At 50.7% G+C, this 19,415-nt stretch overlaps 1 protein-coding gene across 1 annotated transcript; it reads left to right on the top strand.

The window, feature by feature from the left end:
* The first annotated feature begins 9,728 nt into the window (after positions 1-9,728).
* Positions 9,729-14,867, top strand: TRIL (TLR4 interactor with leucine rich repeats). The gene has a single exon (XM_037126558.2). It carries the CDS (start codon positions 10,206-10,208, stop codon positions 12,642-12,644), a length of 2,439 nt encoding a protein of 812 aa, XP_036982453.2. The 5' UTR covers positions 9,729-10,205; the 3' UTR covers positions 12,645-14,867.
* The last annotated feature ends 4,548 nt before the right edge of the window (positions 14,868-19,415 follow it).

Here is a 19,415-nt window from a genome sequence, read left to right as displayed (position 1 = left end):
CATCACCTCAGGGATCCTAAGCATCAGGCACTGATTATCCGCAGGGTTCTTACACCTGAGAGTACTAGAGTAATTAGCCTGAGGGTTTCCCTGTAGGAACTTTTCCCAAATGGCCAGGTTCCCAGGAGACACCCCAGCAGTGCTAGCACAGCGGCGAATAACACTTTGAAGACTAGCAGAGAGGTTGCCCGGAATCGTCAGTGTGATCAAACAGTGCTTACAACTAACGATAGGGTTCTAACAGCTGTATCCTAGTGAAAAGAAACATCTAGTACTTTGTTAGTTTGACAACTTGGGACAAAAGCAAAGACGTGTTCCAGGACTGTTGGAGGATGGAGATAACTTCAGTATGTGTTACTCTGCTCACCGAGGGTTGACGTTACACCAAGCGGATACCTTGAGTTGCTGAGGTCAGTCAGGCCCAACCTGGAAAAGCACCTGCCATTGCATAATGTGCAAACTTTAAATAAAAAACAGTGTTTAAAGAACTTCTTCAATTCTGATGATATTGAATAATGCTCCATGGGGAAAAAAATCAGTAAATTACTTAACGTTTAAAGCTGACAGGGATCTTAGTGAGCATTTAGTCTAAGGTCCCTCAAACAGGTAAACAGCCCTACTCCCCAGGAATTTCCTTCTGTGTTTTCTGGATTTCTCAAAGCCTGGGACATTCTATGGTACCCTGTGACACTCCAAGACTGAGACATGGAAATTTCTAAGATGGAGATGTGGTACATGACCTGCCCTGACCTCAGAGCCTCTTCCCTTTCTTTTACCCCCTACAACCTAACTTCACAGGGGCTACTACTAGTGATAAGAACCCTCTGGGCAAATACTGGTGTATTATGGCCACATCCCCTCACAGAGCAAGAAACAGGTGCCCAGAGCAGTCAAACAATTCCCCTGTGCAAACCGAACAGTCACAAAGCTGGCCCAGAACCTGGGCCTGGGCGTCCAGGCATCCAGAGAGAACCTGTGCACGGACGCTGAGCGCACTGGGCCCGGGCAGCCGGGGGAAGAGCAACGAAACCACGGAAGAAAACGGAGCGTACGAGGAAAGAAGAGACCCCGTGCTGGGCGTGGCAGGAGACCCCCAAAGGCTGTGCCTAAGACTCAGACCAGCCCTGGAGGGTCTCAGATTCTCCCTGAGAAGGCACACATGATGTTAAGATGTTAACAACAATCCTATTTTTATAACACTGACAGGCTCTAAGTGTTTTCACATACATTTTTCAAAACTCTTACATTGGGCGAGTATGTGTTTTTTTATAGATGGGAAAATGAGCCACTGATCACAGAGACAGCTGTGGTTCAAGGTCAGAGACCTAGCAAGAGGTCTCCATCTTCTGCTCATCCCATGCCCGCCTCATGGGTAGTTTATGATAAATGTCTGGCTTTTGGATGACATCTGCAAAGGCTCTGGGGGTATTCACACTGTATACAGTAAACTGATTATCCAAGAGAATTTCCACGGCTGGGATTGATGCATCACGAAGGTTTATAAGAAAAGCCATTTGTAACATAGGGAAGGAGGACACAGCAGGGCAATGGAGAAAGCAGGAGCAGGTAAAGGATCATCTACACTTTACCAAAGATTTTTAACTGCAAGAACCCTCACTGTAGAAAATTTTGACCATAAAGTAGAACGAAAAAAATCACTACCAAAGAAAAGGGGTGTTCAGCATCCCCTTGCTTTCCAAATTCTTAAGACCATACACATTATAAAACTTGACAATTCACATTAAGCTTTTGAAAATTCTTCAGTTTCAAATATCTTTGTGGTAATAACCTTTTTTTTTTTGCAACCGACAAGGTATGATAGCTGACAAAAAAATCGATGCTGCAAGCATCCACGGTTGAGACATACCACTTGTATTTTGGAAATTAAACGGGAACACACAAGGGGCTGGGGGAGTCTCCACACACATCCATTAGCACTGGACCAGCAGGCACATTCGCTCCTGCCCACGGCGAGGTCCAGGGCCGTGGCCAGAGCCTTTGATCTTGAGTCCCACTCCAGCATATGGCGCGCTACTAAGTAATCAAAGTGCAAATCTTTATAGAAAATTACAGAGACTCTGGAAAGGGGATGGAGGCTTCTTTCCTCTAATTTCCTTTCCTGCCAGGTTCCTGGTCTTAAGTGAAAAACATTTGGCCTTTTGATGAAATCTGCAAACACTTTGAGGGTTTTTACACTGTATACAGTCAATTATTGGACCGTCCGAGATTGTTTCCATTACTGAAATTGACAGGCTGTTTCTTGCCAGGGTGGAGCCAGAGTGTTCAATGGCATGAGTATGACTTTGCCTCTCTATATAGTGACGTTAGCAGAAGGAGACATCTGCAGCTCAGGGAGTGAGGCAACAAGGGGGGGGTGGTGTATGGAGCTAGAACACGTGCAGCCAGGTATTGATAATAAGTCATTAAAAATTTACAGGGTGAGTTGCTGATCCTTAAAGTTGATTCTCATACAAAGAGGTGCCCCTGCAAATATTTTCGAACCATTAGTTATAACAATTTGAATCAACTTGTGTTAAAAATTAAATTCCTTTCAGATGTATCTGCCAGCCCACCAAAGAGAGTGGAAGACAATTTCTGAATTACAAATTGAAAATGAAGCCCGCGTTTTGTCAGAGTTGATCGTCCCCACCCTCTAACCGTGGCTCTGTTGCCGAGTGTGAGTGGCTGGGATGCACCTCGGTCCCGAGGAACAGGCCCAGTTTGCAGCCAGGGAGAGTCTGGGCCCAGGAAGGCTCTGTGCGTTACACCTCGAGGTGACTCGTTATTGTGCCCGAGCCTCGAGCAAATGTGTTGAATAATGTGGTTATTAGGAAAAAGAAAAAGAGACATCTGAAGGACAATGAAGAAAGTTTAATCCAATACAGGGAGTCCACTGTCAGCTGGGGGGCACCAGCACTCCTGGGCTGGTTGTTCACGGCCTCCTTGGCCCAGACTGGGCAGCACCACCCCTGACCGGCCAGTGTTCCGGCTGTGACCATTGGGTTAAATATTTTGAACAGCACCCTGAAGTGGTGCCATTAGTTGTACATATAGACGTGTATCCACAGGGCATCTACCAAGGTCCAACTTTAAACACCTGGGGCCAGAAGCCAACTGCTTAGATTGTGGTCCACACTCTATCAATTATAGTGGAACATCCCAGAAGGTTGCAACCTTCTCGAGTTCTTTGCCTCCCCTGCCCCAAACTGGAGACAGGACTACTCCTCACCTAACAGCCTCAAGAGACCCATGTGGAGGTTCAACCCCGGTGCTACATACGAAAGTATTTGTTTGTAAATGTTTTAATTAATTTCAAAGAAATACATAGTTGTTGCACATCATTGAGAAAATGCCAGAAACACAGAGTATAAATACTTCATTTTCTCGCCATGTAAAGACAACTGTTAACATTTAAAACATTTTTTTCTTCCAGCTCTCTATAAAAGCTCTGACAGTTCAACAACAGCTGCTGCGTACTACGAGAACAGAATAAAGCACATTGCTGTCCTTCTGGGGGAGGGGCGGGGTGCAGAAACGGCTAAGTACATGCTATTGCGGTACAAAGAAATCCAAATAAAAGAACAGTGGAAAATTGTACCATAAAATACAACACCAGGTCTGATTCCCGAAGATGACAAATAGTTTTAAATACTGATTTAGAAATAAGAGACACTTTTATACCCCAAAAATTTCCCTAGGCTACTGACCCAATGCTATTTTAAGGGAGGATGTCATTGTATTAGGGCTATAAGATTTCAGTTACACGAAAACAAACTCTATACTGTAGCCAGAAACGTAACGTGGGTTTGCCTGATTCCCTAAGTCATTATGCTCAGTGAACAACTGCACTCCCTGTTTTAGCTCACCCGGCGTGCCTACAGTTCCCTGTAGTTCTTGTAGATGCGCGATGTGTGTACACACACAGGGTTTACATACTCCAGCATCTTTGAACGGACGGAGCAGCATTTTCCTTGGATGTAAAATCCAGCGTGTTGGAAGCGGGCACCTTGTCGATGGCCTCAAACACACACAATGTTATGTGGGCTGGCACTTTCCACAGAGGTTTCAGTTCTTCGTCATTTTCTTCTCAAAAGATAACTGCTGTTACAGCCAGTGGTGCTCATCCCATCTACCTTGGATGGCACTGTCCTCCGGGGCTGTGTCGTCCTAGGTACTTCCAGCTCTCAGCCAGGCCCAGCCTGTCTTCCTCCTCTTTCTACCACCGGACGCCTAGCAAAGGAGGTGCTTCCTGTCTGAATGAGCCCTTAAGAGTTCTGCTTCTGTGACAGTTCCTGAGACAATCTGACCTGGGAATGTGCTAAATAAAGGTCCCTCCACCCTGCCCTGTGGGTTCTGAAATCACATTCTCTGGGGGTGGGCCTAGGGTCCTGTATTTTTAATACAACCCCCACCTTCCTTCTCTGTAACATGGGGATCACAGTAGTTCCCACCTCACAAGGTGGCTGTGGACATAAATGACTTATTTTGTGCAGAGTTGCTCAGACCATGCCTGGCACTCAGCTCTGCAGAAGCACCCATCATTATGACTGCTGTTATTCTAACATGATAAGCCAATCGTGAATGGGTGTTTCGGAAGCACCGTCTATTAGTTTCCTTAAAATTACAGGTGCATACAATTTATCTGGCGGCTCCCAGATGCAGGTGCCGGGGCCTCGCCCCCAGAGACTCTGAGTCAGTGCGGCGGAATCCTTGCCAGGACTCTGCATCCCTGTGTTTCCTTAAGGGGGAGAATGGAGCATCAGCACATATACTGCAAACCAGGGGTTTTCCTCTTCTCATCCTTAACCCCCACGGTGAAGAACCTGGCCCCTCAGACCAGGGCAAACACGGGGCCCATTCAGACAGAGAGCTGAGGGAGCCGTTTGATAATATGCCAAGGACTACTGGGGACTCTCAGGTCCTAGCTCACCGGTGGCAGGGCCCACACTGCCTGTGAGGGGCTGGCTCACATGGGGTGAGGAAGCAGATGCTGTCTCTGCAGGCTGCCCTGAGTGAGCCCCCGGAAGCCACTCCAGCCAGGCTTGGCTGGCTCACCACTGCGGCAGCGGGGGCTTGGCCAGAGCACTCCTCCCCCTAGTGTGTCCTGCACCAGGCCAGCCTGGGCTAACCCAGGCCAGCTCCAGGGGCCACTGAAGACATGGCCTGGAATCCTTCCTGCCTCTACAGCCACAGTTCAGCAAAGCCCCAGACTGCTGGGGAAGAAAGCAGTGCACATTCCCACAAGCCCGAGACGATTCCGTGCCTGGGCAAGAACACCCGAGAACCCTGACACTGCGTACAGGTGCCATGGAGCCAGCCCAGATGTGACTGTGTGTCCACCCTCTGAAACCTGAGAGTTAAAAGGCCAGCCTTCCAAAAGTGGGATGTCAAGGCTCCCATTTCCCCTATGAACAGCATTCCTTCCTGAATGTCCACTGGTGATTATGCAAATTATCCATGTAGGCATAATCAATCTTTGAACCTCCTGAAACCGGATCAGGACTGGCTCCACCCATAAACAGAGACATTACATCGTTGAGAGACAGGCATTTAAATGGAGACAACTCTGTCCTTGCTTTTACTAAAAATTATTGCTTTTTATAGAAAATTAGGTAAAGACTATGTCATAATCAAGTAGAATTAACATTTTAAAAAATGTTTTCCTTTGGACTCCTGTAATTTTTCTCCTTGTTCTTTCTAAATCCAGTACTTTCTCCTCCTAAAATGCCACACATGGGCAAGCCTGGGGTGAGAGAAGTCGGCTGGCCTGAGACGCCCCCTCTGCGCTCTGACTCCATCCAGCATTAGCGATGCAAATCCCAGCTCACACCTCCAGATTCTTTTAGCAGAGCTGCCCTTTGGCCATCCCTGGCCCTACGAGCAAATCCACTCACAGCCTGACTGGCCCCCAGGAGAACAGATGGGAAAAGGGTCTGCACAGACGTAGGCAGTTAAGTCAGGACTCCAGAGTCCCAGGAACCCAGAGCAGGAGTCGGGTGTGAGCTTTGGGTGAGCACCTCCCTTTGGAAGCTCAAAATCCAGCTCTTATAGGAACACAATCAGAGAAGGACTGAGCCTGTGCAGGTTCAGGACAGGAACATGGGTTGCCCTGTTCTAAGAGCAGTGCCATAGACAGATAGATAGATAGATATAAGTATATAGATATATAAATACATGTCCTTATACATATATGCATATATACAAAATCTCTACAAAAATATACGTACACACATATATATTATCTCTACAAAATATGTGCAGTGTATTTCACATAAGTGAATACCTTGGTCTGGATGTCCTGTCAACACACCCTGCACAAACCACTGTCACATATTTCAAGGTTCTAAAGGCAAGAACTAGATAGATGGCACTTTCTTTTTATAGCACCTAGTTTATTCAGGTAGAGATACTGCTTGATGTTATGGTACAAGTATGATTATGAAAACTGCCTGCTGAAATCCTTAAAGGGGAATAAGGAGTATTTATTTGGAAGTCACTATATGAGTAAGGGCGTGTGATACTGTCAAAAAACAGCAATGTCAAAAAAAAATCTCACCAACAAAGATTCAGACAGAAGTTTTACAGGTCCCTAAATCAATCTCTGGCACACATCCCCCCGCTTTCCCTCCTGAGAGCCCTGCTCACCTGCATCCAGGTAATACTCAGTACTTCCTGCCCCTGGAAGCCTTCCTCAGGCTCCCAGGCCAAGTTCACCTTCCCAGGGCTCCCACAGCTCCAGCCCACAGTTCTGACCACCCGGCTGCAACTGCTCCTTGTGCATCGGCCTGGCCACTATGCTGGTGGAGCGCCCTGGGTCTGACCCTGCACCTCTCAGCCACCGCATTCCCACAGCTCATCCTCGGGTTCGGCGCATGCGAAATTCTCACCACGTGCCTCTTGCCGATCTCCAGCAGCAGTGAGGATTCCAAGCCGATGCAGTTTTGGAGTTTTTGCTCTTTGCTACCAGGGGCTCTGATTATTGCCGGATTTGAGCAAAACGCCACATCAACTCCTGGAAGAGATGAAAATAATGTAAATTGAACCACTGAACATGTAGCATTATAGACACGGAGACCATTGGGGGCACATATGAATATCACATAAACAGACTCCGAAGTGTTTAAATGTCATTTACTTGTAAAGTTGACTTCAGCTTACATGCCTCTTAAAAGGGGAGTATTTGTTAAAAAGATAATAATCACACTTTTTCAGAAAAACTTTATATGCACACACACACACACGTTATCATTTTCTCTCTAGATCTCAAGATCTTACTCTTATTGACACTGAGCTGAGGGTCCTAACAACACCTATCAGAAACTGTCTATATTTATTTCAAAGATGGCACACTGCCTCTATTTTAAGCAAGGTTAATTCCACGCAGCAGATGTGTTACTTTGAGGACCCGGGAGGACATGAGTCCATGTGGCGTATTTCTACCTGCAGCCCAGGACTTCTGGAGGGACATTAACCACTGGGCAAAAGAGCAAAGACAGCCGGAGCATTAAAGGGTGTCGGATGTCAGCGAGGGTCTGATAGCTTTCTGAATGTTACTTTGAGGCGTCTGTAAAGGAAAGACACCCCCAGGGGACTGAGTGATTGGTCCAAACCACAGTGGTCACCTGCTGCCCCCACTTCCTCTGCAACTTTTCTGTGAGGAGTCAGAAGGAGAGGAGGCCTTGAAAGGAGTAAGGTCTGATCTCTGCTTCTCCCTCTTTCGCATCACACCTCTCTCAGCTTCCAACCTCTGTGTGTCCTGCTCAGAATGCTGTGTGTCCCCAGGCTGTGGGCTCAAATCAGATGCTGCCACCGTCCCATGCCAGGTAGGTCCAGTGATTTGACTGGAAAGCCAGCAACTTCTTTGTATCTTTCCTCTGAAAAACAGGCAGCAAAGACTGCAGATTCTCCTTCCAGCATCTGGGGCGTAAGACCAGGATGGACAGCCTGTGCCACACTGCGCAGGCTCGGGCCTCGCCCTCTAGGGCAGCCATACCTTCTTCAGGAGGGCAGGAGTCAGCAACTGAAAGGGTTTCAGGAGATCCTCACAGTGAGAACTAAACACTAGCTACCTGGTTAACTTCATCTTTCATCTTAATGACAGATACTTGGTTCTCCAAGTTCATCCTTAATCTGAAAACTCAAAGCAAATCACAGGCAAATTTGATGTGCTCCTTCGCTGTGCCCTGAATGGGCATTTCACTACCCACTTTCAGTTCTGCAACACTCATCACCCTGGAGCCCAGGTCCCTGCTCATCTGCAAGTCTCCACAGACCATGCTGCCAGTGATCTCATCTTTGCTTACTTTCAGTGACTGTCTCTCTCACTGGCCTCTATGAACGGCTAAATGAGGGCTCACTGTCAAGCCCTGGAGTTACTGAACCTCATCTGCATCTCAGCAGCTTCCTCACAGACCACCTTATGTTAGTTACCCTGGTGCCGTCCATGCCTTGCCCTCCCCACCAGACTGCCAGCCTCTTGATGCGCCTGTTGCCTTTCATTGTCCCCAGAGTACCTCCTTCAAATTACGTTTTCTGAACACTAAAATTACATTTTTCTGGACACTTTGAGGTTGGTTGAAGGAAAGAAGGGGTCTTTATTTTATTTTTAGCAAGACAGTTTGTATGAGCAAGAGTAATTACCAGCCCTTCTTTGCCTGATCCTCATTCTCAGCAGGGGCTGCCCTTAAAAGAGACTCGGGTACCTGCCCCATTCTCTATTACTACTAAATGGTAAGACTCCCCAACTAAACCTGGCCTGAGGACTTTGGGGGCTAAAGACTCTACAGATCACTGCAAGCCCAGACGTGGAGCAGAAGGGACTGCCTGCCCCTGCAGGTAGATGTTACCCGAGGGTCTTGGAAGGATATCCATATCTATCTATCTATCTATCTATCTATCTATCTATCTATCTATCTATCTATCTATCTATCTATCATCTATCTCTCATCTGCTGAGCCTTCCCCAGGGAGGAAAAGTAATGGGACTAAACCACCAAAATCTGGCAGAGACACTTTCGCGGTGGTAGAAGCAGTTTTAAACTTTCGCCTTGCTCTTGCCTACAAAAGGGCTTCCAGTTCAGATCCCTAAGGGGGCAGCGCCTCTATTCCGCCACAAACCCAAACCCAAACACGCGGCAATGCCCCAAACCCAAACACGCGGCAATTGAATGGATCGGCCTAGCCTCTCCTGGCAGGGGCTCACTGACAGCTCTTTGCAGACAACCTTGTGCTCCCCAAAACTTTTGTAGCATGCTGGCGGACTCCGTGCCGCCCCACCTTTCCCCAGGGCGGCCCCTGGAAGAGCAAGTGCCTTAAAAATGAGTAAGATAAGCCGAGCTCCCACTGCTCCGAAGCGACTGGTGTCCTTGTCTAAAATAAAAAGGTCTCTGTCTGCAAATCCCGTTTGCTCGACCGGTAATCCACCCCCGCCCCCAGCCCAGTGTGTCCGCCCTGTACAGCTGTTTTTAATCCCTACTTTTCTCACTTGGCGTCCCCCTCTCAGGCTGACCAGACGCGGAGCCACTTAGCGTTTCCCCCTCCCCCAGCCGGGGTCTGTTCTCCCTCCGTTGTCTCCTCTTTCCGCGCCTGCATCCCCGGGGGCAGAGTGTGGGAAGAACGAATTTCCGCCCGGTTTGCTCGCCACTCGCCGACTTGGGTCCCTTCCCGACACAGCCTGCGCACCTCGGCTCCTCCCCCGGCTGTTCCACCGAGGCAGCGCTCCGGGTCCCGCGAGGAGGCTCGAGCTGCGGGGGCGAGCTGCCCGCCGGGGCGCGCAGCAGCCAAGCCGCGCCCTGAGCAGCTCTTGGAAGGGCTCCCGCCTGCCTGCAGCTGGGGAATCCACTCGGCGGGGAGAATCCGTGCCAGGGAATCCAGCTCTCCGGACTCGAGCTGCAAACAAAAAGATCAGTTCTTGCTCTCCCCTCCGCCCCACGACAGGCACCCGAAGAAACAGTTTTCTGCAGAGATGCAACAAGTAGCACTGGGAGCTCTCGGAGCGCCCTGCGCCGCTGGACTTGGCTGAGCGAAGCCCTCCTGCAGAGGCCTGGGCCAGCCACCGGACAAAGGGCGGAGGAGGGGCTGGACTGCGCAGCAAAGTCCCGAAAGAGGCCGTTTAGCGTCTCTGGCCAGGCCAAAGGGAATGCAGAGGAGACACAGAGCCGGCGGGCCAAGAGGACGATCCGGCAGCTGCACGCAGGGCGGGCGGCGATGGAGGCTGCCCGCGCCGTGCGCTTCCTGCTCGTGGTGTGCGGCTGCCTCGCTCTCCCGCCGCGGGCCCAGCCCGTGTGCCCAGAGCGCTGTGACTGCCAGCATCCCCAGCACCTCCTGTGCACCAACAGGGGGCTCCGCGCTGTGCCCAAGACCAGCTCGCTGCCGAACCCCCAGGAAGTGCTCACCTACAGTCTTGGCGGCAACTTCATAACCAACATCACGGCGTTCGACTTCCACCGCCTGGGACAGCTCAGACGGCTGGACCTGCAGTACAACCAGATCCGCTCTCTACACCCCAAGACCTTCGAGAAACTCTCGCGACTGGAGGAACTGTACCTGGGGAACAACCTCCTGCAGGCGCTCGTCCCGGGCACACTGGCCCCGCTGCGCAAGCTGCGCATTCTCTACGCCAACGGGAACGAGATCGGCCGCTTGAGCCGAGGCTCTTTCGAGGGCCTGGAGAGTCTGGTCAAGCTGCGACTGGACGGGAACGCCTTGGGGGCGCTGCCTGACGCGGTCTTCGCCCCTTTGGCCAACTTGCTCTACCTACATCTGGAGTCCAACCGGATCCGCTTTCTGGGCAAGAACGCCTTTGCCCAACTGGGCAAGCTGCGCTTTCTCAACCTCTCTGCCAACGAGCTGCAGCCCTCCCTACGCCACGCGGTCACCTTCGCACCACTGCGCTCCCTCTCCACCCTCATCCTCTCCAACAACAGCCTGCAGCACCTCGGGCCGCGCGTCTTCCAGCACCTGCCGCGCCTCGGCCTGCTCTCGCTCCGGGGTAACCAGCTCTCACACCTGGCGCCGGAGACCTTTTGGGGGTTGGAGGCCCTGCGTGAGCTGCGCCTGGAGAGCAATCGGCTGAGCCAGCTGCCCGTCGCGCTGCTGAAACCTCTGCACAACCTGGAGGCGCTAGACCTGAGTGGCAACGAGCTGTCCGCTCTGCACCCAAATATCTTCGGCCACCTGGGCCGACTACGCGAACTCAGCCTGCGCGACAACGCGCTCAGCGCCCTCTCTGGAGACATTTTCACCGCCAGCCCGGCTCTCTACCGGCTGGACCTAGACGGCAACGGCTGGACCTGTGACTGTAGGCTACGTGGCCTGAAGCGCTGGATGGGCGACTGGCACTCGCAAGGCCGGCTTCTCACAGTCTTTGTGCAGTGTCGCCACCCCCCGGCCCTCCGGGGCAAGTACCTGGATTACTTGGACGACCTACAACTGCAGAACGGGTCTTGCGCGGATCCCTCACCCTCCATCTCTCCAACCGAGGGAAGCCAGAGGCAGCCCTTACCCACAGTCACGAGGGAGAAAATGGAGCCCCCTGTAGGTGGCCTCGTAGAGGAGCTGCCGCTGCAGCTTCAGCCACAGCAGCGGGGACGATTTCTGCCCGGGGTGCCCTGGGATGGGGTGGCCAGGGAGCTCTGGGGCAACCGCAGCGCCCTGAAGCTGAGCCGATGGGGTCCGGGCCTCCAGCAGCCGGGCCCCTCTGCTGCTGCTGTGTCAGGCGCGGTGCCACACCCCCTGGACCTGCTCGAGAAGCCCGAGAGGGGACGTGCGACGCCGGCGGACGCTGCCCACCCTGCACCCACCCCGACCGCTGCGCCTGCCTCTGCGCCACTGACCGCTGGCGACCTCTGGCAGCGCGCGGCGAAGCAGGTCTTAGCCGCGCAGCAGCAGGAGAGCGCCGCGCAGTCCGACGGCGGGGTCGGCCTGCCACCGCTAGTGTCCGACCCGTGTGACTTCAACAAGTTCATCCTGTGCAACCTGACCGTGGAGGCTGTGGGCGCAGACAGCGCCTCCGTGCGCTGGGCAGTACGAGAGCACCGCAGTCCCCGGCCGCTGGGCGGCGCGCGCTTTCGCCTGCTCTTTGACCGCTTTGGCCAGCAGCCGAAATTCCACCGCTTCGTCTACCTGCCCGAGCGCAGCGACTCGGCCACGCTGCGCGAGCTGCGTGGAGATACGCCCTATCTGGTGTGTGTGGAGGGCGTGCTGGGGGGCCGGGTCTGCCCAGTGGCCCCCCGGGACCACTGCGCCGGGCTGGTCACCCTGCCCGAGCCTGGCAGCCGGAGCAGCATCGACTACCAGCTGCTGACCTTGGCCCTGCTAGCCGTCAACGCTCTGCTAGTGCTTCTGGCCTTGGCGGCCTGGGCATCCCGGTGGCTGAGGAGGAAGCTGCGAGCCAGGCGAAAGGGAGGGGCCCCTGTCCACGTTCGCCACATGTACTCCACCCGACGGCCCCTGCGCTCCATGGGCACCGGCGTGTCTGCGGACTTCTCTGGATTCCAGTCGCACAGGCCCCGCACCACCGTGTGCGCGCTCAGTGAGGCGGACCTCATCGAGTTCCCCTGTGACCGCTTCATGGACAGCGGGGGCAGTGGGGCGGGTGGCAGCTTGAGGCGGGAAGACCATCTCCTGCAGCGATTTGCCGACTAGATCCAGGGGTGTGGAGACCATCTAATTGGCTGTGAGGAGCCACCTCTCCGTGGGGCCCCTCAACTCACCTCAGGGGAAGATCTCACTTTATCTGACCATCTCCTCTCACCCTCTTGGCTAGGGAGGCCAAAGGGGACAGGCAGCCAGTTCGGCCCCTGCCCCTGTCCCTGCTTCCCAGTACTCACTCACGAAGTAAATGGCTGGTACTTGGTGGTCAAGGCCAATGGAAGGGGACACATGGATGGTGGGGTTCAGGGGTGGGAAGCCTTCTTTACCCGAAGATCCTGGTGCAGCTATGAGATTGCCTTTTGGGGCATTGTGATGAATAGCCTGACCCCCTCTGCGGTGAAAAAGGGGGCTTGTGCCCCCCATCATGGCCAGAAGGAGATTCGGATACATGCTTTCTATTCGTCCAGACTCAAACAGAGGTGTTTTGGTTCTATTTAAGGAAAAAGGAACTTAGCACTGTTACAGAGGAGGCTTGGCAAGGGACCCCCTGGTCTGGTGGCTCCTGCGGAGAAGGGCGATGCGAGCAGGTGGAGAAGTTTAACACACTCACCAGGCAACTCCTTTCTGGTGGTTAACAGAACATTCAGGATAACTTAATGTTTAGGTAATTAGAGACGCTATTTTTTTCAACAATGTGAAGACCTCTGCCATTTAACAAACTGATGAATAAACTCAAGGACTATTTTAGCTGAGCCGGGAGGTTCCACAATTTTCTTTTTAACATGAACACCACAAGAACGTTTGCTGACCTTGGAGTTAACTGCGATAACCTGTTTTCTCTGGAGAAGGCTTAATGCAAGACTTCTCTGCAAGGGTTGTTCCTGTGGCTTTTTACGTTTATTCTTTCTTTTTTTTAAACCCATAGGTGGCAAAGGAAATTTCAGTGCCAGACTTGATCCAAGAATGTGATGCGTATGTGAGTGGTGACCCCACAGGGATGCCTGTGTGCCCAGTCACTTACGGCACATGTGGCAGTGTGTCCGGTGTGGAGTAAACACCCTGTGCCCTGCTCGTCCTGAGTGGCACAATGAAGCGACAAAGGTAGTTTCCAAAAAGGGGAGCAAAAGGCGATTGTCAATTGATAGTGTATGTTTGAGCGCATTAACGTCTTACTCTCTATGAAATAGTAAAAGGGGAGAACTTATTGGGAAAAAAATGTGAAAAAGTATCTATCGGTGGTTGTCTTTCTACTAAAGCCAGAAGATTGTCATGAATGAGCACTCACACCCGACTGTGAAATAATCCTGTGTTTTGCAAATTAGTCCCTCCACCACCCTGTGTTTTACTGTTGTTATTAAATGTTATCTTTTAGTTAAGAATTGCAGTATTTCTTTTCAATGTCTTTGGTGTAAACTTGGGCTTGGGCTCCTTCATTGGATCTGTCATTTGCAGCTGGCCGAGATCCTTCTGTGCCCTGCTAGTTATGAAGTGCACGTGCATTGCTGACTGCGGTGCTTTGGTTTACATGAATGATTCCGAGTGTGGTCTGAAAGCGTCCTCACTGAGGGGGTGCACAAGGTTACACTGGCCATGGTTATGACTCATTGCCGTGGGGTATGGTGGAGCCACGGTGTGGGTGCTGAGGCTGACTGCGACTCTTTCCTCTCAGGCTATAAGCCCCTAAGGGTCCTGATGACTCAGGGAATCTATCACAGTCCAGGGGTCCTTGACCCCCAGTCCACCCCTTCTGTGCCTGGACTCCACGGAGCCAGGCCTGCCCTTGTCCCCACAGCCGAGCACAGACCCAGGGATCTAAATGAACTGATCTTTGCTTATGTTCAGATGAATAAATGTCCAGACCACTTAAAGTACAGCTGCTTTCCTGGCAGTTGTATCTGTGGGGCTGAAACTTAATAAACCACAGGAAATAGACTGTCATTCTTAGTTTGTTGCCAGAGCTTGGTTCCGGCTCCAAGTTTACTGATCCACGGGAGAGGTGCAATTGTTTGCTCTTATTTGCAACATTTGGGCTATCTTGCCTCTTTCTTGCTCCCAGCTTTTTTCATTCACTGAGCAATCAGCATCTCTGAGCTCTTTCTCTGGCATAGCCATGGAATGTTGAGTCCCACTGAAAGTCAGGGAAAAAGGACGGTTCCTACACCCCACCCTTTTAAACTGCAGACCATCCCCAAAAATGCCCAGTGCCTGGGTCTATGTTAAGAAGAGTTTCCCTGGAATGTTGTTCAGTGGGAAATGAATAAATGCTCTGTGCACATGGTTGTGTTCAGTTATGTCAATAAACCCACGTACCAAACTGAGGTGTTGTATTGTTGGAAGGTTCCAGTGTTTTACACACTTGCATAGTGATACAGTGCATTTGTGTACAGCACTTCTCATCGGTGGGAATGAACCATAAGCATGAAGTAAGTCTGTTCTCTTTCAATTTAAAAAAAAATTTCCATTTCTACAGTAGAGTATGGACCTTCTTTTTTAAAAATATTTTTTATTTATTTATTTTTAGAGAGGGGAAAGGAGGGAGGAAGAGGGGGGAGAAACATCAATGTGTGGTTGCCTCTCACGTGGCCCCCACTGGGTACCCGGCCCACAACCCAGGCACGTGTCCCGTCCGGGAATTGAACTGGCAACCCCCTGGTTCGCAGCCCACACTCGATCCACTGAGCTACACCAGCTGCGGCCGGGCCTTCTTTTTAAGAAATGGTTGTGTGCCTTGATGCCCAAAGCAAGAAAGAGATGGCTCTAGACACCAGTGGTCAGCCGTGATGTCAAAATGCTACTAAGACGCCAGTGACAGCAAAATGATTGGGGCTCAGCCGGCGTCTGCTGTTTATAGGGAACTGAATTATGAGGAAAGAAGTGTAATGAACTGGGGGTCATTGCTGAGATTATGAAGTTTATGAAAAGATAAAATTCGTAAAGAAAAAAAGAATCAGTGTGTTATGAGGTAGGGGTTCGATTAAGGGTGCATGGAAGCAGTCTGGCAGTTGGGGGGCCCGTCAGCCCCCCAGCCAGGTGGCCACCTCCGGGAGGCAGAGCTTTACGTGATCTGCCGAGCAATCGTTAGGGTGCGATCAGAACACCTTCGTGAATTTGCCACGTAGTTGGTTTTCACCAGAAGGACGGCTGTGTGGGGACCTACTGTATTTTAAGAAACTATTAAAATAGACACAGGATTACCTGGTATTTGCAGTTAACCCCTCCCCCGCCTGCTCCATAGACTTGGAGATGAGTTATAGTGAAGCATTTGCTAATACCAGCAATGTAACCAGAATTCCAAACCCAGGACCAAAACAGAGTCCTGCTCAGTCCTATACATGCACCGTCGCAGAGAATTATAGCATGGCTGAAGCGCAGAACGATTGTCAGGAGGTGATGAAAGAATCGTAATCCTCTGATATTGCATTCGTTCCATTTGTAATGTCACGGCGTCTGCATCACTTAAAATGGGAGTCCTCAAAGTCCTGGCTACACCCACCGTGCTGTGGTCAGGAGTCAAAGGGTGAAGCTGCTACACTGCAGTTGTACTAGTGGGAGCAGAATTCCCCTGTCGCACCCAGGGCAGCAGGCTGTATGATACATTGTAGAAATTTCACGGACAAGACCAAGCCCTAACCATCAGGAAGTTCAGAACGTGACATCGCAGCAGCCCCTCCTTCCTTGTTCTGCTTGATAGAGTCTCTTCTAAAATTCGGTGTGGAAGGGTGGCTCTTGAAGTGCTTCCTCATTACTTAACAAAGGTGAAGAAATTAGTCTTTGAGCCCACTTTTCTATGTTTATTAAACTCTTGGCATACATTAATTCATCCTTCAGATTGGAGCTCAGGACCGGCTAAGCAGCCTTGCCTGTGTAGTGCCCCAGCCCCAACTCCCATACACCGGGTGATGGCGTCTGCAAGTGCGTTGTGTGCTCCCGGTTTATTTAAAGGGATACTGTGCACAGTTTTCCCCCCAGGGATCTCGCATCACTTTTATCTTTCTCCATCATGTGGCAAATACCCTTCTTCTCATTTTGCTCGGGAGACTGGTATTTGGAGATTATAGCTACAGTAATGACTGAAATGGGGGGGAATGTAGCTTTCTGATACCCGGTTACTTTATCTTGGGGCGAAGTACCTACCTGTCCTATTACATCTACTTGAGAGGTTTTAAGCCACAGGTGGCGTGATTCCTACAGACACAGGCTTTACGGAGTGGCTGTGAACTGGCGTCAGAAGCTAGGCAGAAGTGAATCGGCATGCACCAGCACTGAGAGCAACAGCATCTCCTGACATGATATTTCCTCCAGACTCAGCAGAGCTTTGCAACGCCAGCGCTGAGAGCGGGCAGGTGGCTGTGTGCTAAGCCCAGCTGAGGCCACCTGGCAGTGATTCATTCATCTTTTGGGATTCCCGCTTTCGATCACCACTGAGCTTACACTTGACTCTCAGTCTATGGGCACCGTAGTCAGTGTGTGGAGACACACTGTTCCCGGTGACCACCCTCTGATCCCCCCTCGCCCAACTGTGCTTCCTTGTACAGGTGTTTACTGTAGGCAATTAAATGATCACAAGTAATAGCAAGCACCCCTGTTAGCACCGCATTTAGTGACGTTTGCTTTCAGCCTCAAACATCCCTAATGACACAGCCCCTGATTTCCTCCCCCACACCCCGACCTCAAAGCCAGCCACCACTGTGAGCTGTGGTTCCTTCTAACCGTCAGTTCCCCTTATTCACAGAAGTCATGTTGCAGGATGTCACAGCGAGCACGGAATTAGCGAGGACGAGACCACTGCTCCTGGGGGACTTGAGAGCCTGGTCCTGGGCGGCCTTTGCTCACAACACTTTTTTCAGCCTGTCAGGACATAACTTTGTTATATTTGTGTTTCTGTTTCAAGAAAGCCACACCAAAGAAAATGGAGACAGAGAGAAAATAATAAAATGACAAGTAAATGCAGTGCGTGATCCTGCATTAAACCAGGGGGATGACGGCTCAAAAGTCATTTCTGAGACAGTTGATTTTGAAATCTGGGTTTCGGATTAGATAATGGCATTTTATCCGTGTTAAATGTCCGGATCTTGACCATGGTCCTTTGGTTATTTAGGAGAATGTCCCTGTTCTTAGGAATCGGAACTGAAGCACTTGGCAGGGGAGCACAATGCCCACAGTTCCCTTGGAACTGGTTGAGGGAATGTGAAGGCAATGGGGCCAAATATCAACGACGGGGAAAGCTGGTTAAAAGGCAGGCAGGGGCTTTTCGAAATATTCTTGCAAACTTCTTTGTGAATTTAAAATGGTATTTATTTTTTTTAAAGTACCAAAGAAGACAAGATAATGAGTAAACAGAGACATTACCACCAGGTGTGAGGAAGAGCAGCCCGAGTAGGGCTCAGCACAAAACAAAGGCAAAAAGCTGGGTGTGTGCACGTGTGTGTTGCTTACACGGTAAGTGTTGAAATCAGGTTGCGTGAATCATCCAGATTTTCTCCTTTATCAGAGGTGCTTTGGACCATATCACTCTTTTGATGTTTCACATATATTTTAAAATCAAGTTATTATTGACACAAAAAACAAGTGCCTGGTGGGATTTTGACTTATATTGCATTTCATCGCTGGATCAGTTGGGAGCCTTCGAGAGAACTGGCGACCCCCGTGTAGCTCACAGTCACGGAGACAAGAACACACTTAGCCTGGAGGCTGCCTGCATCAGAGGTGTTGTTAACTGACAGCATGGGACCCCTTATGAAAGGAGAGGCTATACTTGAGAGTCTTATCTTGGTTTTATGCATGTATATTTTCATGTAGGTAAAGACTCAAAGTGGGTGCTACATAAATTGCGTATGTAAAACTTAAGTGTTGGTGTTAGGGAAGCCAAAGGGGCATTATTTTTATTTAACAGATTCTTACAAGCATCCACTTTGTGTGAGGTGCTACTGAAGGAGCTTGGCCTACACTGATTTACTCAGTCCCCACAATAACCCTCCGAGGAAGGTCCTGTTATTATTCGCACATCAGAGACGAGGAACCCGAGGAGGCACAGAGAAGTTGTGTGTCCGGACCAAGCTCCCCGTGTGGGGAGGTGGTGAAACCTGGATTTGAATCCAGGCTGCAAGAGACACTTGCCACCTTCTGAGTGCACACAACAATGGTAACGCACCAGGGCTCATTCTCAGGACTCACCTCGAACGTGGCTTTCTCAACACAACCCTTTAAGTACAGTCTCTGAGTACTTTGACCTTTGTCCTCTGCCTGGTTCGCCATGTGAGCGACCCATCACTCCTCCCTGGATATGTGATGATCGGCCACAAACACTGCCCTCTGTCCTGGCCTGTGGGCTGTGGGGTTCGTCCCTCCCACTGGTCTGTGAGCGCCCTTGGGACCAGGCTGCCACCTTGCATTGGGCTGGTGTGGGAGCCCTGGCTGCCTGCTGGCTGGTGGGAGCTGCAAGGTGGCAGCCCAGCTGTTCCCCGTGGGGACTCCCGTGCCAGACACAGTTGATGTAAGGGATACGCACACTTGTGGGGGGGGGGCAGGTCATTTAGGGGCTGCGACTCCACCCAACAGACTAATGTAGAGCCATGGATAAGAGTGGGTGGGTGTGTAAAATGATCTATTGGGGGTACAATATGATCCCACCTTTTCTATCTTTGATACATGAATACAGTCCTCAAAAGGGAACATTTGGGAAATTTAGCATACATTTCCTCTTTTTGTATACTATTCGTAAGTTTCATATTGCTTGGGGGAAAATCTTGGATTATGTCTTATTTACGTTGGTATTGCTATCATCTGCCACTGTGCACTTCACATAGTAGATTCTCAGTCAAA

This window comes from Artibeus jamaicensis, unplaced genomic scaffold (assembly GCF_021234435.1).
Source record: "Artibeus jamaicensis isolate MK-2021 breed Jamaican fruit bat unplaced genomic scaffold, CSHL_Jam_final contig_3230, whole genome shotgun sequence".
In the NCBI taxonomy this organism is placed as follows: domain Eukaryota; kingdom Metazoa; phylum Chordata; class Mammalia; order Chiroptera; family Phyllostomidae; genus Artibeus; species Artibeus jamaicensis.
This window is presented reverse-complemented; position numbering and strand designations above follow the sequence as displayed.

Bases quoted from the DNA above. Each gene is read 5' to 3' on its own strand.
- TRIL (XM_037126558.2), top strand. From the start codon at position 10,206: ATGGAGGCTGCCCGCGCCGTGCGCTTCCTGCTCGTGGTGTGCGGCTGC.